General features: G+C 41.6%; 2 protein-coding genes across 2 annotated transcripts; one reads left to right on the forward strand and one right to left on the reverse strand.

Annotated features, from left to right (window-relative positions):
• Window positions 1-1311: 1311 nt before the first annotated feature.
• Window positions 1312-13989, forward strand: LOC149083523 (cubilin-like). Its single transcript, XM_089234035.1, has 5 exons — window positions 1312-1617; window positions 4311-4557; window positions 9052-9216; window positions 9343-9719; window positions 9829-13989. Exons 1-5 carry the CDS (start codon window positions 1500-1502, stop codon window positions 11412-11414), a joined length of 2493 nt encoding a protein of 830 aa, XP_089090161.1. The 5' UTR covers window positions 1312-1499; the 3' UTR covers window positions 11415-13989.
• A 95-nt stretch (window positions 13990-14084) lies between these two features.
• LOC149083524 (innexin inx2-like) lies at window positions 14085-22072 on the reverse strand. Its single transcript, XM_089234046.1, has 2 exons — window positions 21935-22072; window positions 14085-15502 (listed from the first exon to the last, which is right to left on the reverse strand). The coding sequence occupies exon 2, from the start codon at window positions 15393-15395 to the stop codon at window positions 14145-14147; it is 1251 nt and encodes a 416-aa protein (XP_089090172.1). The 5' UTR covers window positions 15396-15502; window positions 21935-22072; the 3' UTR covers window positions 14085-14144.
• Between the last annotated feature and the right edge of the window lie 4244 nt (window positions 22073-26316).

The following is a 26316-nucleotide window of genomic DNA, read 5'->3' on the forward strand; positions in this document are numbered from 1 at the left end:
TAAAGGTGTGTGTACGTGTATGTGTAAAAATTTTGACAAAGTCGGGGGAAGAAAAAGTTTTATATAAATCAAGATATCTGCTGTTGGAACCCCGATAGTTCAGATAATGATCACAAATTTAATTTTTTCATGGTACTTTACACAAAATCACTTCACGAGCCAGCTGTTTTCCACCCCTGCTCTAGATCATAGTTTCCTAACCTTTCTGTCGCATCTCACCCCTTCAAAAAAAAAATTTCCCCCATCGCCTTCCAACGCAATCTAACCCATAGGATCCCATGTTATACCCGTAGCTTCTACCTCCCCCAATGGAACATTCCATCGCCCACGTTGGGAATCACTGCTCTAGACAGTGCTCCGTAGAATTGCTCCAAACATTTTACTGGTTCTTCGGTTCAAAAAGGTTGAGAAACGCTGTCTTAATTCATTTAAAAGTACAATGCGTACCAATATTCTTCAACCGCTGGTCTGCAAGAATTTTCTACAGTGGTCCGCAACACATTTCACCCAATTTGTAAAGTATATAGCCACTACATAACTTAGGAGTTCATTTGAATATATTGTATCATATATGTATATTTTTTTTCCGGCTAGCAAATTATTTCTCCTATTTATTAATTTTTGAAGGTCCGCAAATTACTTCTACTAATCTTTTATTTCCTATTTCTTAATTTTCTGTTCACAACTTACTCTTCTACCATCATTTACCATACCATTATGATCTTCCATGCTATCTGCCATTTATTTTTTTTTTCTCCTATTTATTAATTTTCGGTTCAAAAATTACTCTGGTGTGTGTATTTGTATTTACGAAAAGAACATGATCATGATCAGAATCGTATCCCTCCCCCCCCCCCTCCACATACTGGAGCAGGGCCTCTGGGCTGAAATCTTTGTCAGGTCACCAATCCAGATTTTTCACGGGCCGTTTTATAGTGAATTTATAGTGTAAAGAAACACAAAAAATGATGGTGGCTGACTCAGGCAGCAGGGCTGGAGACTTGTCGGCCCTACTCTTGTGGGGACCATGATTAGAAGGTTATAATCCTTCACAAACATGGATCACCCTACCCAAATGTTGTAAAATTTGGATATGCAGACAGAGGGATATGTGGCAATGCTGGAGGATATGGGGAACAGTGGGGGAGAGAGAACATTCAAACAGACCCCCCTCCCCTCATACTCTGATGATGATACAAGAGGACACAACTCCCGCTTTCTCCGTATGTAGGAAACAACATGGGATCGATAATTCCTTTTTCCCCAACACTTCCGACGCATGCGCGTCAAACATCAGGCTCGCGGACGTTGACGTTAAAGCCATTTCTCCTTTTCTCTCTCTCTCTCAAATGGGTCTCATTCCATCATTGTATCATAGCCGACACGGACACCGATGATCCCGAAGAGATTGCGAAAATGTCTTGGGTAGTGGACAGGCTGACGTCACGGTGGACACGCAGGACATAAACAACAACAGCGGATAGACCCAGGAACAATTAATGATGGCGAGGACCTGTCCCATCGCGGGTGCAGTGCACCACCGATTATGCCTTCATCTCTTGATTCTGCTTTGTCTGATACAGATAGCTGTGCAGTCAGATATTAGCCACAGGACAGGTGAGTGAGTTCCTTTTTTTTTTCGCCATTTTATCAAAGAAATGGTCCATAAATTTCAATTTTAGAAATTAGTTCTATGATTCAGTATCTGACACTCAGCATCGCACAATGATTTGTCTTTAAGTTCTGTTGGCATGTACATTTTACTCGCATTTGCTCAAGTATTATGTATCCCCCTTTTTCCTGTACAGCTGCTGCTCTCTGCAAAACATTGCTTTCGTGGATCCCCGCGCTTTGTCTCTTTCCCCTCCCTACAGATGGGTTCCTCTCCTTCTCCATGAAATTGTATATAGTGATTTCTTCAGTGCTGGCTGACTTCAGGGCTTTCCGGCAAGATCAGCACGACTTGAAGGCACGGGGAAGCGCCCAACCTACCACCTATAGGGCTAACTGGGGCCATCAAAGATAGAACAAAGTCCCGTTACCTGGCCTCAAGGGCCGGCACCCCCGACTCGACATGAAGACGCAGGTGAAGGCTCGACCGAGCATCTCGGGGTGGGGGGACAACTGGGACCCACCAAAGAATGAAAAAAGTCTTATTGGCTGGCCTTGGAGCCGGTCGGCAAGCCCGGCCAACACCCCCTATAGATAAGATCTTATCTATAATATCACCAACACCCCCTATAGATAAGATCTTATCTATAGGGGGTGTTGGCCCGGCACGGCTTAAGGCTCGAATGAGCATCCGGAGGGGGGCACACTGGGACCCTTCTACCAAGAAGTGGCGATTGACAACAGAGATACAGTGGAACGGACAATAAAAGCAGGCAAACTCTGATTTATAAATTTTTTATCATAAACCGAGAATTTATCATATCCAACTAAAATTATGTTTAATCCCTAGCTCGTGTTGGTAAATATGATAAATTATAGTCCGTTAATTACTTCATTAACTGAACATAACTAGGGTCCAGGATGGGGAATTCTGTTATATAATTGGTTAATATATTGGCTCTGTTTGTTCGTAAAGTGCGAAGAAAGCCGACATTTACAAGACTCATAATGTTGTTTGGAACATGTTCTTCACACTTATTTTAATGTAACTGTTATTGCAAAATATATGTGTAGTGCACATATCATGTACGGGTAAAAGAAATGAATTGGTTTAATGAATACAATCAAACGATAAATTTGTCCATATTCATCAGACTTCCCGACTTCATTTGGGAATTATTCATAATAGCAGGTGCAAGTGGTATAAATGTAGTGAAATTTAATCAAACTTTCTTTATCGAGACGATTGGTGATACCGCCCACCGGTATATCACTTTTGCATATAGAGGGTGGGCAAAATGTCCGTAGAAACCTTTAAAAATAAATAAAAACCAGAAAAATAACCGAAATAAAAAACGGTTTGCAGGGTTAGCATTGCTAGAGATCACGGGAATTTTTTAAGACAAGAAAAGAAAAACCCACCACAAAACATCCGATAGATGGTGCTGCTGCGAGTGACTTCGGTGGAAACATGCAAATGAGACGGTTATAAGAACTTGCTCTCCTAATCCACAATCAGTTTCACCGATTTGTAAACCGTGTATGTGGACCTGCTGCACTCTGCCGTTGCTGGATTTTTGACTCGCCTGCAATGTGTTATCCCCTGTGGTGGTGGTCACGTGGAACACATGTTGCTATTAATAAACGATTTAGAGACACTCTGTTCGTTATTCGCGTACATTTTCTTTGACTTGTGTGCCCCGGCGACACCTATCGGCTGTTTTGAGTTATTTGTTTTTTCCTTTCTTAAAAAAATTCCCGTGACCTAGAGATGCTAACCCTGCAAACCGTTTCTTACTTCAGTTATTTTCCCGGTTTCTATAAATTTTTAAAGTTTCTAAGAACTTTTTGCCCACCCTGTACATTTTATTTTTAAAATGCATAAGAACCAATTGCGACCCTGGCCAAACGTCATATAAACGAGGTTCCGCTGTATATTGTACCTCCCCATTAGCGGACAGAATTTTCGGCCCCATGGGTGTCTATTATGGAGAGGTTTTACTAAAAAATAAACAGTTTTTCACAACTAAAATACAACCAATAAACAGATCGGTTGCATTTGCTCGAATGTAATCGATCAGCTTATTGGTTGTCTTTTTCAAGCACTTTTACAAAACTTTTACAGTGTAATCCTGGCCTAAGTAAGGATATAGCAGTGCAGAGTGCAAGAAGAGTCCCACGCAATCAGTTATGTCAGTTTAGAGACCGCATCCTAGTGATGGTAACCAGTGGGAAATTTCCCATATATTCGTGGGAGAAAATTTCCCAAAATTTATCCACGTAGGTATTTTCTCGGCATTTGTGTGAAATTTTGAGTTCATGAACAAGAGAATTTAAAACTGCGCTGCAATCATTGGCGTAGCAAAGGGGGGGGGGGGGGGAGGTAATATATTAACACTAATCTCGCCGTAACCCGAGATTACAGTGTTATTTTGCAGGAAAAAACGACCCCCCCCCCCCCCCCCACGATTGAGGCCTTATTTGCATCTTCTGATGTTTGTTATGGTCCTGATTGAGTGCAATCAACGTTGACATCGCTAAAATGGGCCCAATGATAATCAATCTAATTTCCCATTTGTGATTCCCATGTGTTTCCCATTAATGTTAATTGACGAAACCAAGCAGTTATTGAACTGCGAATGGTAATCAAAAGTTGGTTTTTTTTTAGATGGATAGTTAGTTGTATTTACTTCTTGCAGGTGATACGAATCCCTGCAACAAGACGGTGGGCATCTACCAGGCGGTATCGAGTCCACCCTTGACGGATACGAACCGAGACAGACCCTTGCATTGCAGTTACAAGATCAGGGTGCGACCAGCCAGAGATGACTGGGTCGTTTTTGTCCGTTTTACAAGGATGAGGGTCGGAAGACCCAGTGAAGACCGGACCCAGTGCATCGGCGGTTACGTCCAGATAGTGGATGGGTACAAGGACAGCAACTACAGGTAAATAATCAATCTGTTACTCTTTATAAGCTTTCATCACTAGTTATCAATCACTACCATCAGCTATCAATCACTTATCAATCACTGCCATTCGTTATCAATCACTTATCAATCATTGCCATTCGTTATCAATCACTTATCAAACATTGCCATCAGTTATCAATCACTTATCAATCATTGCCATCAGCTATCAATCACTACCATCAGCTATCAATCACTACCATCAGCTATCAATCACTACCATCAGCTATCAATCATTGCCATTAGTTATCAATCACTTATCAATCATTGCCATCAGTTATCAATCACTTATCAATCATTGCCATCAGTTATCAATCACTTATCTAATTTATAGTTAGAAAGTTGTTGCCCCGTTTCTCCTGAGGCCAACAAAAAAATTTCCAAGTGCAATATTCGCCGAGATAGTTGAATTCAAAATCACAAAGGAAAATAGTAAGAGTAAATGAGGGAAAGTAGCATCTTCCGTTAGGTTATGCTGTTCTTTCGCCTTTCTTCTCCAACTTTTGAATTCAAATACAGTCGAATCCCGTTATAACGAACGCCAAGAGACCGGAGGAATCACTTCGTTATAAAGGAATTCCAGGTTACCTAGCATTGTTTCTATACAAACTTATTTGGGGGATTAGAAAAGTGTTCGTTAAAACGAAGTTTTCGCTATAACGGTATTCGTTAAAACGGGATTCGACTGTATCTTGGCGAATATTGCACTTAGAAATGTGGATTTTTTTTTTTTTTTTTTTTTGGTTTTCAAGAGAGACAACGCAACAACTTTCTAACTAGAAATTAAAGGACTGGGGAAAAAACCATATAAAAATTTAGATTTTTGTAAACTATGTATTAATTTATTTACAGTCGAACCCCGCTATAACGAACTGCGAGAGACCTGTGAAATCACTTCGTTGCAACGAAATCTCGTTGTAAAGGAACTCCGGGTATTTGCATTGTTTCTGTGCAAACTCATCTGGGGGATTAGAAAAGTGTTCGCTAAAAAGAGGTTTTCGCTATATAACGGCATTCGTTACAACGGGATCCGACTGTATTTCATTTTAACGGCATTTAAAACATTTTTTCTAATTGAAAGTTGTCTCTAGAACCATGGTTCAGAAAATATCCATCATTAGAGAACGGTAAGAGTGGACACCCTATAACATATAATCACTGTGATTTATATGACATATACCAGGGATTTTATTACTGTTCATTGGAAAAAATATTCTGAACCGAAATATGGCTTTTATTTGCAGCAGCAATTATTTATAACTTGTAGCAAGAGAATCAACTAAACGACAAGTTCGGTTCATGTTTTTCATGCTCGAGGAAACATTGGTACTGAGAGCCCTGTAAGAGGCCGGTATTATACTGTAAAAGTTTTGTAAACGTGCTTTTATAAAACTTGAAAAATACAACGAATAAACAGATCGGTTGCATTTGCTCGAATGTAATCGATCAGCTTATTGGATGTATTTTTCAAGCACTTTTACAAAACTTTTACAGTGTAATCCTGGGAGAGAGCAAGAAAAGTCCCACGCAATCAGTTATATCTTATCCCCGGCGCGTTAGAGACCGCATCCTACTGATGGTAACCAGTGGGAACCATTGTTTATCATTTGAACCATTATTTTGAACCATTACATATTGGTACTTACAAAAACTGTTCGTTTTACTGACCACTACGAACAGTGCCGTAACTAGGCAGTTGCAACAGGTGCATCCGCATAGGGCCCACTTGGAGGGGGGAGGCCAGAAGGGGACCTAAATTCAAACTTGCACAGGAATGGCTAGTTACGGCACTGACTACGAGTATCATAGAATCAGTAACCTAGCTTTCCCGCGTGTCGTTGTTGTTTTCCGCGCGCTAATGTATACGTGACTTAACAGGTGATCGGATATTTAACTGTGATGAGCCAGACCTTAAACACAAAATGTTTCCTAGTAAGAACCTTGCAGCCAGAACTGAAACGCTGCCTCCTTGATACAAGCGTAGTAAGGAAAGGCTGACAATTTTAGCATGCATCAATGCTACAGCAAACTCTCATAATTGTAATTGACCTTGAAATGATCGGAAAGCTCAAAAAAACGCTCTTCCTGTAAAATACTACAGTGTCAAAAAAGTTCATGGATGGGAAGTCAAATTTTCAATGACTGGTTTCTTGAGGAATTCTCATAACGACGGAGTTGAGGTTCTGGAAACTGCAATTAAATATATTTAGCTATAAGAAGAAGCTACAGGAATCGACATAATGACAAAAAACGGCACTCATCAAGAAAGCGGACTACGATCAAAAATTTCTTTAAATCATCACAGGACTGAACAGTACTGATAGTACTGTGTATTTAACTTCAGAATATTCTGTAACTGTGTGTAAGTTCATTTTTTTTCAGTTCGTTTTATCTGTTTTGTTTTCGAACATGATTATTAGTTTCGTAATGTGTAAAATTATAGTATAGTTTGACGTTTGATAGGCTTTTTCTTAACATCTCCATATTATCCGACGTCCGGCCGGCTCGTTTATGTCGGATAAGCGAGACCCTACCGTACTAATATTGTATTGTAGTACTAGTGAGAGAATATTTTATGTATAAAGGGTTTTATATAATAAAAAAAAAACACCGATGGTTGTTTTTAAGCAGCCATTTTGCCATTGACTGATCAGTATCTCTATCTAAGTAGAGAAACCGAGACGAAGAAGACGAGAGTTCAGCGCTCGGTACTTCGCACCAACAAATAACGGCAACGGCATTATCAGTTATCAATCCCATATCTCGATTAGAAGCATTATTTATAATAATGAAAAACAATGATTCTGATCAGTAAGTGATTGATATAACTATGTTGATAATTAATTGATAATTATCAATCAATCACCAGTTATCCATCCAAACTTCTCAGTCACTAATTCCAATTATCAGTTAACTAGAACTTATGAATTAGAACCATGAAATCAGAACCATCATTTACCAATCACGCTCAGCAGTCATTATGCAACCACCATTTATCGATTTCTATATACAGTAGACGCAGCTGATTAGAATCATTAATGGTGTCATCATTCGGATATTATTATAATTTTTTGCAAAACACGGAACGGACTAATATTTCAAGTCCTTTTGCACATTTCGAAGCTAAGAAACCAGATTCATTTTTTCTCCCTTTAGTTATCGTTATCAATCTGTAAGACTGTGAAGGAGGTAAGAAGGATCCCTACACATTAAAGCCATACATACACATTAGACCACGCATGCACAAACTTTTCAATCAACGGGCCAGAAACTTGAATATATACAGGGATGACCATATGACCCATATTTTGCGGGACATTCTGTCAATTGTGTGTCACCCCAACAATTTTTTTTACAAAATTTCTAATTTTTTTTTACACGTATTTTCAGCGAGGCTTGCTTTAATTTTTGTTCTGACTGAAATTAAGAATTTAGATTATTTTTCCAGGACTTTATAAATTATACTACGATAATTATGATTCTTTCATATAATCGATCATAGTCATATAAACATATTCATGTCACATATTTGTCAAACATATATTTTTTTTTTCGGGGAGTTGGGGTTAGTTACATTTTAATCCCTCTTCATTCAGTCACTCTTTATTTCCCGGGGATTTTTCAGCAATTTTAGCGATAGTTGGCAACTTTACAGTTTCGAGGATTTGCTTGGCTATAAGGGGCAACTTGACTTGTCTTTCACAGTTTTTTTAGCCTATTCTTGGCAACTTAACTTGCCTTTGATCATGTTTTTTGGAGATAATTTAGATGTCTCGTATATGGATCCCGATTTCCCATATTTTTATAAAGGAAATATGGTCAGCCCAGTATTTCACTAGTCATCTGGCTAGGCTACAACGGCATAGGATATCTTGCCGATTTTCGGTCTAATTACTTCAATTTTTGAAAACTAATTAGTAATTATTTCAATTATAATTTTTTTTTTTTTTCATCCGGAAAATATATTATTGGCCAGATGACTACTAATACTAAACCAGACAGATGACTGGTTAACATTATATGCATTGATAATTTTCTACCGGAACACCTTTCACCGGCCGAATGGAACCCCTTGGCAGGCCGCATATGGTCCGCGGGCCAAAGGTTGTGAACCCCAGCATTGGACAGTCCCATTCTAACTTCTCACAATTATCTTTTTCTCAAAAGGAAAGAAAATGCATGATTCAACATTTTGAAACCTGTTATGTGGGAAGGGGGGAACTGAGCTGCTCCATATCCACACGTCCCGTTCGACCAAACGGGACATACGGTCATCGCACTCATAACCTGGATTTTTTCGGCTGTAGTTATCAATTGGTTATTGTTATCAAAAATTCTCGAGCCTCGACGTTATCACATTAAGCGGCATACACTGTGTCAAGAATTTGAATTTGTTCAATCATCTCTTCTCTCTATCGTGTGCCAATGAGAATTGCGCTCCCTCTAACATTTACTTTCCTATCCCTCATTCAGCAACAGAGAATCGGCTGGATTCTACTGTGGTGACATCGACTCGCCAAAGACTTTTATATCAGAGACGCCGAGCGTGAAGATTATATTCCACGTCGACCGCTACACCCAGGACACTTTCTTACAGTTTGACGCCAACGTTGAGAAACAAGGAGAGGTTCCCACTCGGTGAGTCGCCGTCCAATGAATAATAGCGTTATATATATATAATATAGTACCATAAATTTATTTCCGGACTCTGTATATATATTCCGGAGTATCTTTAAAAAAAACTCATGATTTTCCATTTTGCAGATACGGCCAGTTCCCTCACTTGTATCCTCACCGGAGAGGTGCGCCGGTCCCGGGATCTTACTGCGACAGGGTTTTCCACGAGTGTGCTCCTGGTCGTTGCTTCGTCCAATCTCCGGGGTTCCCTGGCATCTATCCCCGGAACCTTCACTGCCGCTACCACGTGACTGTCAGGCAGAACCTCGTCGGTCTCGACCTGACGTCTTTCGATGTCGACGGGCTCAGGTGTGACAACTTGCTGCTGTGTTTCCCACGTCCGATCTCTAAACGACCCGATGACTGCCCGTATGATATCGTCCGGGTCTACGACGGACCAACAGATGACAGTCCAGTCATCGTCAACTTATGTGGCAGGGGGAGGCTCAAGTCAAACATCATAGGTAAGAATTCGCATGGCCCATTTTGTTTAACTACCCTCTTGAACCTCTCATATCATCTGTACTACCTTATTTGCATCTTCTGATGTTTGTTATGGTCCTCTTTTTACAGCCTCTGGTCCCGACATGTTGGTGGAGTTCGTCACATCGAATGCTGGTCCTCTGCTCAACACGGGATTCCACTTCAAGGCCGACAGCATAATCGATCCGGAATCTTCGGAGCCCCTGAGGTTGCGGAACAACAGCTGCTTCATCGAGAGGTACCTCCCTGCGAACAAAGAGAGCACCTTCTCGAACTTGCGCTCCTGGTACCCGGCTAACACGACCTGCGCCCACCGATTTGTGACGACGTCAAGTGATGTCATCAGGCTGGAGTTCACCCTGTTCAGGGTGGAAAGGTTCACTATGTGCGAGGAATCTTTGAAACTCTACGACGCGTCAGAACCAGACCCAACGAAGATCATAACCAAACTTTGCGACATGAACAAGCCTCAGATAACGTACGAAACGACCGGAAACGTTCTGTACGTCGAGTTCGTGAGCACGACCGGTTCGTTGGATGGTTCTTCGATCAGCTACGAGTTCCACGTCAAATCCGTAGGTGCGACGTCTCTCGACGGTGGACATGCCTGCAGCAAAGTTTTCGATTGGGACGGTCGCATATCACTGTCCCTGAGCGATTTCAACGCTACCGGCCAGCCAGTACACTGCAATTACACTCTGGATGCTTCATCCTTGCCTCACGGGAGAGTCAACCTGACATTGGAGACGCCATTTGAAAAGATTTCTAAGAACTGCGCCGACTGCAAGGCGGAACAGCTCGTTCTGGAAGTGCAGGGTGTCACTGTTGACGACTCACCCCTCTGCCTCTGTCAGCTTGGCAGCAGGAAGAGGTCAGACACCATGGTGTCCTTGTCATCGAAACTGATCATGATCATCCAATCGGGAACGTCTAAAAACGAAAACAAGAACCAGATGAGCCCGTTGGTTACGAAGGGCTCCAACAAGGACCTCATCGGCAGATTCGCTTTCTTCACTGACAGAAGGTGTGGGCCCGAGACGCTGCAGCTCGACCTGCAGGGTTCGGTAGCGTTCCCATCATTTCAAGAGATCACTGCTCCAGGTCCGGTGCGATGTCAGTGGAAGATACCTCTGCTGCCAGGAATGGACGTCGGATTCCGCCTGGTCAGTTTCCAAGGCAGCAACTGCACTTCGGATTATTTGCTCGTCAACCACGTACTCCTGTGTCCAACGCTGTCGGAACACTCGTTCGTGGTGCAGAGAGAGGACATGAGGGGCGGTCCTCACATATCTCTGAACCTGAGAGCAGCGGACGCGTCTGAGATCAATTTCACGCTGTGGTGGACTCAGCTCAGGGTCTTGCCACCTCCGTCGAGTTCGTCGGATTACTCGCTGGTGTCCCTCGGGAAGGAGTGCGAGTTCCTGTGCGCCGCGTCCTTGTCCTGCATCCGGAAGGAACTGGTCTGCAACGGTGTGCCAAACTGCCCGAAGAACAAGGACTCACCCTCGCGCAAATATTCTGCTGACGAGGAGCCGTCTCTCTGCCAGGCGGGTCGCAGCAACTTGCAGATGTATTGGTGGATCACGGGGTTCGGAGCTTGTATCTGTCTCTTCGTTGTAGTCGGGGTGGTGTATTCGGTCTGCAAACGGTGCAAAAACAACAGGGAGAGATTCTGAAATTGTACAAATGAGACTCGTGATGAAAATACATAAACTGATTGTCCATCGGAATGGTACTGACCATTTTTGATCATTCTCTACATATAAAGCAGCTGTAAATTTTCGCGGAGCTCCCTTAATCGAAACCTTGTAAATACAGACGCCACATGAACGTGCAATGACTGCGAGGTTCATCCAAAGACTCCCTTCAGCGTCGTTACCCATTCCGAATTAACCATGACTCGAACTGGTCATCCACATTACGATACTTGAAAAGTCATGCAAAAATCTCTCCATGTCCATTGTAAATTTGTAGCTCCACCCCATAAAATCACTCATCATTATTGAGACGATTTTTGGTGCTGGGATCGTATGGAGTATCGTATTCGTTCCAATTGAACGAAGTCTTTTGGTGCTAATTCAATATGCGCGAGTACATTCTTATCTGATGAACGTGTTTGCACCAATTATAATAATTTACTATCCGGGTACCATACGGTCTGATCGCCATACGCTCATCAAGTCCACCTTTCCTGACACTCGCCCTGGCTTCTGACTTGCCGAGATGTTCGCACGTCTCATTCTTCTTTGCTACGAGGTTATTTGAAAAAATTGAGTAACTTATTTATCCTGCTAAAAATCAGAAACGGCCTTGATTCCCCCTCCCATGCCATTCTGGAAGTACCTGACCACTGTAAAATTGTGGCATCCAGCTGCCGAACAGAAAGAAAGATTCAATTTAAGAAATAACTAGCTGTTTGCTTATCCTTCTACCAGGGATGTGACCATGTTAATCCTCATTACCTCATTCCTTCTTCTGGAAGTATCTGACGACAATGAGATTTGGACGTCCAGCTGCCGGCAGCGAAAAAAAATTGAAGGGATGGAGGAAATAACCAGTTGTTTGCTTATCCACCCGAGAGGGATGGCCTTAATTCTTCCGATTGCACTATTTCCTCTTCTGGAAATGCTTGACTGCTCTGAAATTGGGTTGCGTGCTCTGTGTGAGACCACACCATTTTCTCTTATCTTGTTTTGCAAAGCCTTTGTGCGGACAAAGGCTTGAGTCGCACAGAGCACGACATCATGAAATTAGACTCCTAGCTGCCAAACAGCAGGAAAAATTCAATTCGAGAAATAACTAGCTTGCTTATCCCTCTGCCAGAGAGTCTTTGATTCCTCTGATCCCCCCCCCCTTCCCCACCGGAAGTACCTGACCACTATTAGATTGGACGCCCAGCTGCCAAAACAGAAAGAAAGATTTAATTTAAGAAATAACTAGTTATTTGCTCATCCTTCAGCCAGGGATAGCCTTGATCACCCCCCCCATTTCCCCTTCTCAAAACACATGACTAATATGGAAAATACACTTTCAGCTGTGAAACAGCAAGAAAGATTCAATGGAGGAAATAACTACTGTAGTTTGCTTATCTCTCTCGCTGCTAGGGATGGCCTCCGAGATTGTCCCATTCACTTCCGGAAATACTCGACCACTATGGACGTCCAGCTGCCAAAGAGCAAGCATTCAATGAGGGAAATACGTGTAACTAGTTGAGACTGCTCATCCCTCGTTCAGGAGTGACTCTGTTCCACCCCCACCCCTCCCCTCTTTATTCTTCTCATTCTCTCTTCTGGAAGTACCTCGCCACTATGAAATTAAATGTCACCAGGAAGATTTGTCTGGACACTCCAAAAACAAGACAACGCGGTATGATGAATACTCTACTCATACCATGTACAGCAAAATGTACGACTAATATCCTCATTTGCTCCCTTTCGAAGGAGTTACTCCCACTGAGCAATGGATTCAGGATTTAGTGTTTCATCGGACATGGTGGGTATGCTAACCTTACACCTGCCTAACCCGTCTTCATGCATGAACTCACCAAGGCAGAAACTGGTCGAATCTTATAAGAGTCAGGGTCGTCTAAAGAGCGTCATGGGTCCCCGGACCAAGTAATTTTTTTGAGGACCTACCTGGAAAATTCTCAAAAATTTCAACTAGTTCTCATTTTTGTGAGGTCCGCCCTCCTCTCTTGAGGCCCCGGGCCCATACATTAAAACGAACGACACTGAGAAGAAAGCGATCCCTGATAACCTTACATATTAAATAACACCAAATGATATATTAGCCTTTATCTGTGGTCAAAGAATGCATATCTCACTCTGAGGGACTGGTGATGATGCTCTGTCGGCGGTCTGATAGGAAGAAAGATTTCACAAAGGGAATAACTAGTTATTTTCTTCACCCTCTGCAGGGAAGAGCCTTGATCTGATTCCCATTCTCTCTGTACTTGACCATCCATTATGATACCGGGCGTCATCAATAAGTTCGTCTCGACACTCCGTTAAAAAAATTATCGTTTTCTCAAAGATTCTATTGACACCCACACTGGACTATGGATTCAAAGGCATGCCTCATCGAACTTTCAAGACACATGTGCCACGAGTCGACAAAAATTGACTTCATTACAACTGTGGTGTATACTTCATTACAATTATGGTGTAACTATGGTGTAACACACCCCCCCCCCCCATTTCGTACATACTAAAAAATTCTAAATGTATTGAATAATAATGTTTTTCCCCCTTTCTTCACGTGTGATTTGCTTCTCTGACAAATTCTTGCTCACATTTTTCTTTCACATTTAATGAGACACCATTCTGAAAATATTCATATAAATTTATTGATGCTATAAACGATACACAGTTACTCCATAAGTGATGTGAATACCCGTGCAAGCTTCATTAAACAGGCAACTCATCAGGAAGATCAGGACCTTTTTCTAAATCTTCTGAGTATGCATTCAATAAGGCTTCAAGGATTTTGCAGAACTTAAACCTCTGGAAGTTTCGCGACAACAGGTACAGAAAGAACCAGTCGCTGGGGCCACCTCTGCTTCTGATCATCTGGCAAGTTCGGTTCGCCAGGGACGAACCGACTTTCAGGCCCAGCAGTTTGACGCGGACACTCTGCGAGACTACAGCGGACGAACTCAGGCCCAGGGAGACAGCAGTCAGAACGGCCAGCAACATGAACCAGAACCAGAGGAAGACGTAGATCTTCTCGTTGACGACGTTCAGGGGAAGCAGGCACATCGTGTTGCGCCTGTCGACGCCACCAGAACGGCTGAACTTGAAGTACACGCACTTGGTCAGACGAGGAAAGATCGGGACCGTGGGATCGTATCCGTTGGAGTCGTCCCATCCCCTGTAGCCAAGTATTTTGATCCCGTAGGTGAGGAACTGTCCACCTAGAAATGAGTCCAGCATGTATATCTGGAAAAGGACATTCGTGAAGCTTAGGAATTCGCACGCTAGGTGGCTGAAAATGTAGCTCTTGTGGGTTCCCAAGCGTAACATCAAGTACTTGCTTATAGCTGAAAACTTTTTACCCTTTTTCTTTAAAACTTCACCTTTTTTAGAATCTCCATCTTTCGTGGAACCTTCGTCTTTCTTGGAATCTCCGTCGTTATTAGAATCTCCGTCTTTCTTGGAATCTTCGTTTTTTTTAGAATGTCGGCCTTTCTTAGGGTCTCCGCTTCTCGTGTTTATTTGGGTAACGAGAGCCTTCAAGAGTCCATCGTCGACAACCATCCACAGGTACCTCGGCAAGTAGAACAGTATGGCCTGCGCGAGCAGCATGTACGACACCCACTTATAATAGGTGTGTTCAACCCGTTTCGCCCCGGGAACGTACATGTCGACCCCTGGATAAGGAACTTCAACCCCGACTTCCTTCTGCCAAGCCTCGGCGATGCTGAACGTCGAATGGATGCGGCAGAACTCGTTGACGACGTCCAGAGAGACGCCGTCGATCGGATTGCAGTGGATGACGTTGGTGGTCTTCTGCTGCAGGGCCAAGACGACCGAAAATACCATCAAGATCGTCAGGGTGAACCTGTAGTGCAATCTGGCGATGACGTTATCGATGACGACTTCGTCGGCCTTCAGCATTGGTCCCACGGTTTTAACGATGACACCAATCTTCGAAGCCATTTTTCGCTTTTGGATATGTTATGGATAAGCTAGTCTGTATATAGAAATTTCAGCTGTTGTTTTTCGTTCTTCAACCTTCCCTCTCCTGGGATAGATATCCAATGGACCTGTTGAAGGGAAAAAGCTATAATTAATTGCATTGGTATGAAAATCCGCCGAAATATTTGTCACAAAATTAACATTTCTGAAATCGTTTCTATTCATCATTAAGCAAAATGCAATGGAGGTATGTTGCAGGCTTACGCAATCCCCATAGCAAGTTCCTACAGTTGCCCGATGCGCTGAGACGGCCCTTCATTTCACTGCTTTCTGTCTTCCGTTGTCTCCTATTCGAGACGTTTGCCAAGAAGTTAAGGACATTTTTATTACTGGGTCTCACACCTATAGGTAGTCAGAGTATTGGAGTCCTTGGAAGATGATTTCAACTAGGTGAAGAGATCGGGTTGGTCTGGAGGACCGCGGTTGCTGTATCAGGTGAGGCAATGATGAATTTAACCTTTTCCTATCTTCACTCGCTTTAAGGGAACCCTTGAAATTATTTTCATGTACTTGTAAACTCTCGAAACAATATCCAGTGGATTTAAAAAGATGGTCCACGATCCACAAGAGGTCGCTAAAATGGAATATATTTCGGAACAGAGCAAAAGAGAGAAGCAAGCGGTTATGCTAGCACATTGATCTTAGGCACCCAAAAGTTTGACTAAGGGGGGGACATCCTCGGATAGGAGCTAATTGGAAGACACTGTTCTCGAAAACCAGCAATAATTTCGAATCATTGAAATGATTTCAATGTTTTACGAAAATAATGCCCATGTACTTAAGAATCCGCGAATTCGAACGCATATGTACTTATAGGAATAACCAGGAAAATAAATTCATGGTATAACAAAACCACTGAAAAATAAAATGAGGTGCAAGTTAACTACCACATGAATGAATCTTTTGCACAACACATAGGTGTCACAAATCAGAATACTGGAGCTTGGGCCCCCCCCCCCCCACTATAACAGGACTGCAGCATGGGCAAATGAATGGAGCATGACGTTTAGCGTTGATAAGTGCATGGTCGCTCATTTTGGTTCGAAAAACCCACGGTTCTCTTACGAGTTGAATGGTGTCACTATCCCGGATGCAACTAGGGTCACCGATTTGGGAATTCTCATTGACGAGCGACTTAGGTTTTCTGAACATTGTTCAGCGGTGGTCAAAAAATCCAATAGAATGCTTGGTCTCATTTTCAGAAAGGTGTCTTCAAGTTCTCCTAAAGTAATTCTTTCCACTTTTCCGAGGCGTAGTTCGTCCTGGACTGGAGTATGCTCTAAGGTTTTGGAGACCATACCTACAGAGGGACATTGACTTGGTTGAAGGGGTGCAGAGAAGAGCAGCTATGCGTGTCCTCATTGACACACGGGGCTTGAGTTATGAAGAGACTTCATTTTTTGAGTATGTTTACATTAGATGAACGCAGGTGTCGAGGAGATATGATTGAAGTGTTCAAAATTTTCAGGGATGGATAGGATGGACCATGAACTTTTAGTACACCGCCAATCGACTGCTTTTACAAGGGAACACCAGTATCGATTGGTGAGGGACAATGCAAGGCTATGGTGTCGTAGGGAACTTTTCTCTAATAGGGTTGTTAATAAATGGAATAGCTTACCCCCGGAGGTAGTAAATTGTAACACCATTGACACGTTACGATAAACATGTTGGGGTAAATCGAGAAACTATCCATACTTAGAATAAGACAACCATAAGTATTCTTTATGGGCGTTGTATAATATTTTATCATGTGTATATATTGTTTATAATTTTTAGCGCACGAGAGATGGGACAATTTGGATTTTCACGAGTGTACCGTGAATATTGGGAATCCGGTAAAACATTAAATCTACGACATGGCTGCGGCCGGAAAAAGATCATGCAAGAACGGGACCAACGACGACTGACGAGAATCATTAAACGTGACAGACGTGCAACCCTTCCACAAATTGCTGCAGATTTCAATGCTCGGCCATCAACAAGTGTCAGCGTGCGAACCATTAAACGAAACATCATCGATATGGGCTTTCGGAGCCGAAGGCCCACTCGTGTACCCTTGATGACTGCACGACACAAAGCTTTACGCCTCACCTGGGCCCGACAACACCGACATTGGACTGTTGAGGACTGGAAACACGTTGCCTGGTCTGACGAGTCTCGGTTCCAATTGCTTCGAGCTGATGGACGTGTACGGGTATGGAGACAACCTCATGAATCCATGGACCCTACATGTCAACAGTCCCCTGGAGGAGGCTCTGTGATGGTATGGGGCATGTGCAGTTGGCGTGATATGGGACCCCCTGATACGTCTAGATACGACTCTGACAGGTGACAGGTACGTAAGCATCCTGTCTGATCACCTGCACCCATTCATGTCCATTGTGCATTCCGACGGACTTGGACAATTTCAGCAGAACAAAGCGACATCCCACACTTCCAGAATTGCTACAAAGTGGCTCCAGGAACACTCTTCTGACTTTAGACACTTCCGCTGGCCACCTAAATCCCCAGACATGAACATTATTGAACATATCTGGGATGCCTTGCAACGTGATATTCAGAAGAGATCTCCACCCCCTCTTACTCCTACGGATTTATGGACAGCCCTGCAGGATTCATGGTGTCAATTACCTCCAGCACTACTTCAGACATTAGTCGAGTCCATGCCACGTCGTGTTGCGGCACTTCTGCGGGCTCGCGGGGGGCCTACAGGGTATTAGGCAGGTGTACCAGTTTTTTTTGGCACTTCAGTGTATATATAGCAGCTGTATTGGATTAGCTCCATGTGACGAGAGATAAAAAATTGAAATTTGAGAGAAAAACTATCACAATAATTATATAAACATATAGTTTTTCCTGCAGAACTTTAGAGAAAAAAAATGATTACCGCATCATGACTGCGGTTTGATGGTTTGTCATAACTAACGTGGGCACAATTATCGCGGAAAAAAATAATCCAGCTTGACGATGATCATGAATCTAATCGTGTCTTTTGTTATCGGACTCAGGCCAGGGGTCACCGGCCACTTCGCGATCTGGCCAGCCAATGTCGGAAATGCGGACATCCTGCCGGGTCAGTATTTAACGAAAGTGGACATCCCCGTCGTGAATTAACCAATTTCGGGCTTTGGCAGTAACATATATATAGCAGTGCAAGATTAGAACAGAGACGAACAAAGTATGGAATAGAGTTAATGGAACAATGATGTCTTTCTCAAGGGGAACCTCCCCCACCCCCAGCCCACATTGTCCCACAAGCAAAAGTGTTTCTGATGATGGTGAGCCGGAGATGGGCATTATTTTATCATCCGTTCCCCCGATATTTTTTGCAAAACAAGCTTTGGAATTCCAAAAACATGAGAATAACTTCCAAAGCTTGTTTAGCAAAAAATGGCGGGGGAACGGCCATCTTCTCTCTCTCGGCTCAACATCATCAGAAAAAACATTTTTTGCATTTGGGACCATGGGTGACCCCCCCCCCCTACCCCGAGAGAGACCTCCTCATTGTTTCCGTCAACTTTCTTTGTTCGTTTCCGTTCTAAATTAGGGTGACCATACATCCCGTATTTCCCGGGACAGTCCCGGTTCTTTTTCTAGCCGTCCCGACTTTTTTGGCAAAAGTGGCCCCGGTTTTTCCCGTTCCTTACGTCGACGCCTACTTGGATTTTTATTCTTCATTGAAGTCAACGACTGAAAATATTTTTGAACTCAGAAACTATGTTATGATAATTACAGCTACAAATAACATTAATCTCCCACATTTGCCTTGGTGAACGTTTTATTTTGTGGAATCCACTGCAATTTGCGGTAATTCCTGGTTTCCCGCCATTGCGATTTTTCCGTAATTTCAGCAATATTTGCCAACATTGTTCACTTTTGGCGATAATCGGCGATGTCCCGTATTTGGAGAATCCCAATTTACAGTATTTTGCTCCAGGAAATATGGTCAGCCTAGTTCTAATTTTGCACTGGTATAATTTCTAGTTAAGTGTATACAGCCGTCTTAAGCGCTATACTCGCAATTTGCCTTTTTGCATATTGCCTAAAGTTTGAATTTTGTACTCTTAATTTTTAAATTTTTAATTCTGTTTGTTTTCAAAGTTGAACGTGGTTTTTTTTTCTGGTGTGTGTGTGAAAGAGAGAGGGGAGGGTCTAGGTCTACACGTTAGATGAATACTTTTCCTAATTGAAAGTATACCTCTGGGATTCGCCAGTAATTTGCGGTTCGTCCTGTTAGCCATGCTCACCCTATATACAGGGTGTCCACTCTTGACGTTGTCCAATGGCTATTTCGTCAACCGTTGGTTTTAGGGACAACATTCAATTAGAAAAATTTATTTCGGACGACGTCACCTATGATCTTAAATGCTATTCAAATGACGAAAAAAATATATTAATACACTAAAAGTTACAAAATTTAAATTTTTATACGTTTTCCCCCTACCCTGTAATTTCCAATTATAAAGTTGTTGCCCTGTCTCTTCAGAGGCCAACAAAAAATTTCCATGTTTCCAAGTACAATATTCGCCGAAATATTTGAATTCACATACAGAGAGGGGAAAAAATTGGGCGGAATAGCATAAATGAGTTGGAAAGAACATTGTCCGTTGGTTTTTGCTGTTCTTTTCTATTTTTCCTCTCATTTTTGAATTCAAATATCTCAGCGAATATTGCACTTAGAAACTTGGAATGTTTTTGGTTGGTCTCAGGAGAAACAGAGAAATAACAACTTTTTAACTAGGAAGTTAGAGGACAGGAGGACCGCATGAAAACTTAAATTTTGTAACTTTTTTATTGATTTTTTTTCATTTGAACGGCATTTCGAGATCGTTTGAAACATTTTTTTATAATTGAAAGTTTTCCCTAAAAGCAGCGGTTGAGGGGAATAGCCATTGGACAACGGCAAGAGTGGACACCCTGTATAAACAAATGAAATAACTTGAGGGACGGGAAAAAATGAATTGATAAGACAAATAATTTGAAAATAGTTTTGGGGGCTGTCAAATATATATGAACAGAAGAAACAATTTGGGGAAGCGACAAGAAAACAGATAAATAGCATAAATAAGTTGCGGACCCGCAAAAAAGTACCTAAATATGAGAAATTCTTTAACGGCCAGCAAAAGATATATAAACAAAAGAAAAATAAGTTTTGAGTGACGGAAAAAAATTAATAGATAACAGAAATAAATTGCGGACTGGTAAAAAGTGCATAAATAGGTGTAATAGTTTGCGGATCGGAAAAATAAATAGTTGCGGGCCAGTAAAAAAATAAAGGAAATAGTTTGTGGGCCGGCAAAAATAAATACAAGAAATGGTTTGCGGGCCGTCAAAATGAAAACGAAGCAGTTTGCGGGCCGACAAAGCATAAATAAAGGAAATAGTTTGCGGGCCGACAAAAAATAAATAAAAGAAATAGTTTGGGGTCGGCAAAAAATAAATAGATTCTACGGAATCCAAACATTATGGATATTTTTCCAATGTAACAATTTTTATTATAAAACCAATGACAATTTTTACAGCTTTTGATACCACGAACCACCCGAAAGGCTCTTGTGGAACTGCAGGGTTCCGGAACACCAGTTGAAAATCTAAGCTCCATCCACTCTCTTTGCCACTCACTGACCTGGAACTTCTTTAGGTCACTCTTTTGGTCATTCACGTGCTTGCACACTGTTTTGGTCACTCACAGGTTTGCAAACTCCCTGGGTCACTCTTTCGGTCGTTCACCTGGTCCCTCGCTAGGTTTTTGCTCTGGCCACCCTTCTCGAATTCCAACCTGGTTTGCGTGACCACTCATTCCTAAAATTTGACGTCCCTCTCAACTTGCCAGCCCAGGCTGTGCCCCCCCCCCCTCCCCGCAAATACGTCTAGACAAGAGGCCATGGGAACGGAAAAGGTCAAGAACCCCCGATCCATGAGTGCCCGAGACACGAAACGTCAACGTCCAGCGTATCGTATTTCGTATGTAGCACCGATAAATATGTACCGTATTTTGCCCGCATCAGCCGGCATGCCGAGAAATATCAATAAAAACCCGCATGCCTTTACTGCCCACAATTTCCGGCATTCCAGGATTTCTCGTATTTTCCGGCATGCTAGGAAATTCGAGTCAGAAATTCTGGAAAATTCTTAAATATCTTTTTTTGTAAAAATCCATTGTATTGACTGAATGCATACCGTGATCCATATTGAACCACAGTTTTCCGGGATAACGGAACAGACCCCCCAACTAATTCAAAAGCTAGTTTCCCTCTAGTTTTACGGCATGCCGGCTAATACGGGAGGAATACGGTACTCATCTTCAGCAATGAAACTCTTCAGTAATCCATTACCTTGAGACATTTTCGTGATTTTTACAGCGTTTCGATAATTAATAATCGATAGTTCGACGCGGATTCGATAAGGATTAATTACCTTTTAAAAATAGGATCTCTACCCATCATAGAGCACCCATATATCACTCCATATTGAATTAGACCGGAGGAAAAACTCACCTCAAAAGCTGGTAAAGACTCTGAAGTTGTCCAAAATGGTTTTCCCCTCTCGATGGACAAAATTAATTCCTTGAATACGAACGAAAACGCAGCAAAGGCAAGCGCGTGACGCTTCCCAAAGACACCTAGTACTGGTCTGAAGACTTTCAAGAGACTGCGCAATCGCGTGTCTTTGCGGTGTCCGGCAGTGGTGGATACGTACGGAGGTGATGATGAGTCACAATACGCTCGCTATGTATCTCTGACGGCGGAACTAGCGATGAACATATTTCACACGGCATGTGTTTATGTTCTTTTTTTTAATGTTTACGTTGAGCTCTGAGAAATGAGGTAAAGAAGACATTAATGCTCAAAACATTTTCTGTAACAACAAATAAAAGAGATGTTCTGGAACTTTCTTGGCCGGAGCAAACCTTCCCATAAACATGTCATAACTTCTTTTTAATCTATTTTATCGCTTCTGTTTGAGAATGTTCATGATGTTTTATGAAGGATACAGAAATTTCACCTCCGACGTTTCGCTCCAGCTACATTTCACCTGCCCTAGTCGTGTGAATGACTGAATGACCATATGAGTGACCAAGTGAATGCGTCAGTGACTATGAGTCACCAATTGAGGGGGTGAATGACTATGAGTGATAAAGTGACTGGGTGAGTGATCCGATCAGTGGGTGGTAACCGTACGAGTGACCAATTGAAGGGGGATAAATGACCGTATGAGTGGACAAGGGTGAGTGACTGTGTGAGTTGATGAGGTCATTCATACGGTCACTTGCCCAATCACTTGATCAATCACTCTGTCAGTCATACGGTCAGGTTAGGGGAAATGTCGGTGGCGAAATTTCCGGATTCCGTTTTATGAACTCGACAAAATACAGTCGGCCCCGCTTAAACGGGTATAAATGATCCGATGCATATGTAGTATCCGATTTCGCAGGGCAACCGATTATTCGGGAACAATTAAACTGCAGTTTCATAACGTAGCGTAGGTTTTATATTGAAAAAATATACTACAGTCGAATCCCGTTATAACGAACTCCAAGTGACCGGAGAAATCACTTCGTAATAACGAAAATTCGTTCTAAAGGAATTTCAGATTACCACATTGTTCCTATGTAAACTTATCTGAGAGATTTGAAAAACTTTGGTTAGAACGAGAGTTTCGCTATAACGGTATTCGTTGAAACGGGAGTCAACTGTATATGCAAGGTGCATAGGTAACAGGGCGTATGACATTTTACTGGCGAACCGTTGATCCTAGAGACATACTTTCAATTAGAAAAAGGTGTCCAAATAACGTGTAATACTCAGATATGTTGAAAGGGGTTATATACAATTATTAAAATAAAAATGTTAATTTCTACAGTCTCCGTGTGCCCCAAAACCCATTTAGAAAGTTGTTGCCCCATCTCTTTGTGATGCCAAAAAAAATTATTGAGTGCAATATTCACTGAAAAACTCGAATTTAAAAAGAGGAAAGGTGGGGGTGGGAATGCAGTTAAAGCGGTTTTTCCGCGTTTAGAGCTGTTTCCCCCCCCCCTTCCCCATTTTTAAAATATTCAAATATCTCAGACAATAATGCACTTGGAAACGTGGAATTTTTTTTGTTGGCAACAGGTGAGCCCGGGTAACAACTTTCTGGTTGGGACTGTATACGAAGTTAATTTTTTATTTTAATAATAATTATGCATATCCCCTTGCAATGCAAATGACGTATCTGAGTTCTACAAGTTATTTGGATACTTTTTCTAATTGGAACTATGCCTCTGGGATCAACGGTTCGCCAGTAAAATACCGTACGCCGTGTTACCTGAGCAGAAGTATATATCGGAGTAGAATGAATTAAATTTCTGTTTAAGATTATTATTATTATTCTGTTAAGATTAATTAAATTTTAAGTTTAAAACATTCATAACAACATTCCAACATCAACGCCAAATGCAGGTAGAATACCGGTATATAGTGTGTTGTGTTATACTGGGTGGGCAAAAAGTCCGTAGAAAATTTAAAAACTCATTAAAACTGGAAGAATAACCGAATAAAAAACGGTTTGCAGGGCTATCATCGCTAGGTCATGGGAATTTTTTTTCTTTTTTTGACACGAAAAAACTCAAAAAACAGCCGATAGGTGGTGCTGACGTACACGTCAAAGAAAATATACTCAAATAACGAACAGAATGCCTCTAAATCGTTTATTACAGCAGTATGTGTTCCACATGACGACCACCACCACAACAGAGGATAACACATTGCAGACGAGTCACAAATCCAGCAACGGCAGCAGGTCCACATACACGATTTACAACGGTGAACTGGTTATGAATAAGGGGAGCGCAGATGTCTCATTTACATATTTCCACCGAAGTTGCTCGTACCAGCGACACCTATCGGCTGTTTTTTTCCCTTGTCAAAAAAACTTCCCGTGACCTAGCGATGCTAACCCTGCAAACCGTTTTCGGTTTGCAAATATTTCGGTTATTTTTCCGGTTTTTATTAATTTTTGAAGATTGTACGGACTTTTTGCCCACCCTGTATAAAAACAAACATTACATTTTCTTAGAATAAGAAAAGTATAATTAACGGTATAAACTTTTGTGAGCGTCTTAGAGATCTCGCTCAATTTTTCTGTTTCGAAATTATAATACGGGACTAGCAAATATCCCGAAAAAACTTTTTCTCCAAGACATTTTTTGGAAAAACTCTAGGATGCCACGGGGGAGAAATTAAAACATCAGTAAACGAAAAAGCTTTCGATCCTAACTAAAAGTTACATGTAACTAGGAAAGTTTTCAATCAATCTCCAATGCAAAAGCTCAGCTTAGGGTTCAAGTAACCAAACCCTATAAGCTTTATTTGAAATCCATATTTATAAAATTTGTTTTTATTTAAGGACAGTTTTGTTTGAAAATTTTTGTTTGTCGTAAATCTTGCCTGTTTCGGGCAGGGTTAACCTCATTTTTCTGATACCATAAGGTAGTGGAAAAAAAAGGACAACCGAAAAAGTAGCCATATCTTGAAATCTTGTACTTGTAGAGATGCAAGAAGATTTTAAAGTAATAATTAGCAATGGAAGTAAACATTGTCTACTGAAAATAATTTTGATAGGTGTAGCCCTTTTTGCAGGAAAAAAAAATTATTTTTATTATAGTAAAAATGAAAACCAGAAAAAAAAAATTTATAAGGACTGTGTTTCTCTGACGTTGAAGAAAGAAATTTGCATTTTTCTCATGCTGGCGTAACAGTCGGGACTGCTTTGACAAGTCATGTGCTGTGGAATCGAATTCTTTCCCTGAAAGTGTAAAGATGCGAAACACAATATATTTATTGGATATTGAAAGGGCGAAAGCTAGCTCTCAAAGAAAACGTCATGCCTGGCACGCGCGAGAAGGCTCCTTTCTCTCATTATCCGTCAGAAAAAGACGATTATTCACAGATTGCACGTGAATAATCTGTGAATTGTTCTCAAAATTTCTCTGACGCAATTCAGAAGGAATAAAACTGACACTGTACACGTCAAACTGCGCCTGATGGGATGAAAAAAATTCAAATGTCAAGTATGTGCAAAGCCGAGATGCAAACCTCCCCCTTGTAAAACAGCGCAGACAAAAATGAATATCTTTCGATGCTAAGTGGGATGAGGAGGTTTTCTTTGATGACAAGCAATTTAGATTGGCTCCGTAGTACATAATAATAAACAAGGAAGAGAGAAAAAAAAACTATCGTTTTCTGTTATTTATGCTGTACGCTTAATCGTATCTCTTTCTCTCTCTCTCTCTCTCTCTCTCTTTCTGTAATAGGACTTTGAACAAAAGTTTACTCCGCCCACTGGCAGTTGATTGACAGGACGGGAGAAAGGAAAACATGTTATCAGGAGAAGAATCCTTTACAACGGTATCTGGGCTCGGCAATGCTGAAATGACATGGTAAAACCCGAAATTTCGGAATTTTCAAAACAAAGTGGATCAAATGAGACAAGATGTCTCGGAATTGTGCAGCTGTAAGGGTTGAAATAGAATTCATAATTTTTAGTTGTCCTTATACCTTTTTCAGGCTTTGACCTTTAATATAATTTGAAAAATAGCAGAGCAGTACTCATCTAAATTATTTTTACTGGAACAAGTTTAGTTACAATAATTGTAATTATCACTCCGAACGTTTCATAAATTTACAAGTAATCAAGGTGTATAGCAGTTTTTTGGTTGTCTTTTCTCCGTCACATTAATATAAATCTTAAACTGTACTTAGATCTCCCTCCCTGAATATTGGTTACTAATTTAATTTGATTTCATTGGCAGTAAAACCGCTTCTTATGGAGAGACGGTGAATGGTCTAAGACAGCGGTTCTAAACCCTATTGACTCGCGGAGCCCTTTTTAGCGTACA

Source organism: Pholcus phalangioides, unplaced genomic scaffold (assembly GCF_987345545.1).
Source record: "Pholcus phalangioides strain wild (caught in Gottingen) unplaced genomic scaffold, Ppha-v1.0 ptg000008l_1, whole genome shotgun sequence".
Taxonomy (NCBI): domain Eukaryota; kingdom Metazoa; phylum Arthropoda; class Arachnida; order Araneae; family Pholcidae; genus Pholcus; species Pholcus phalangioides.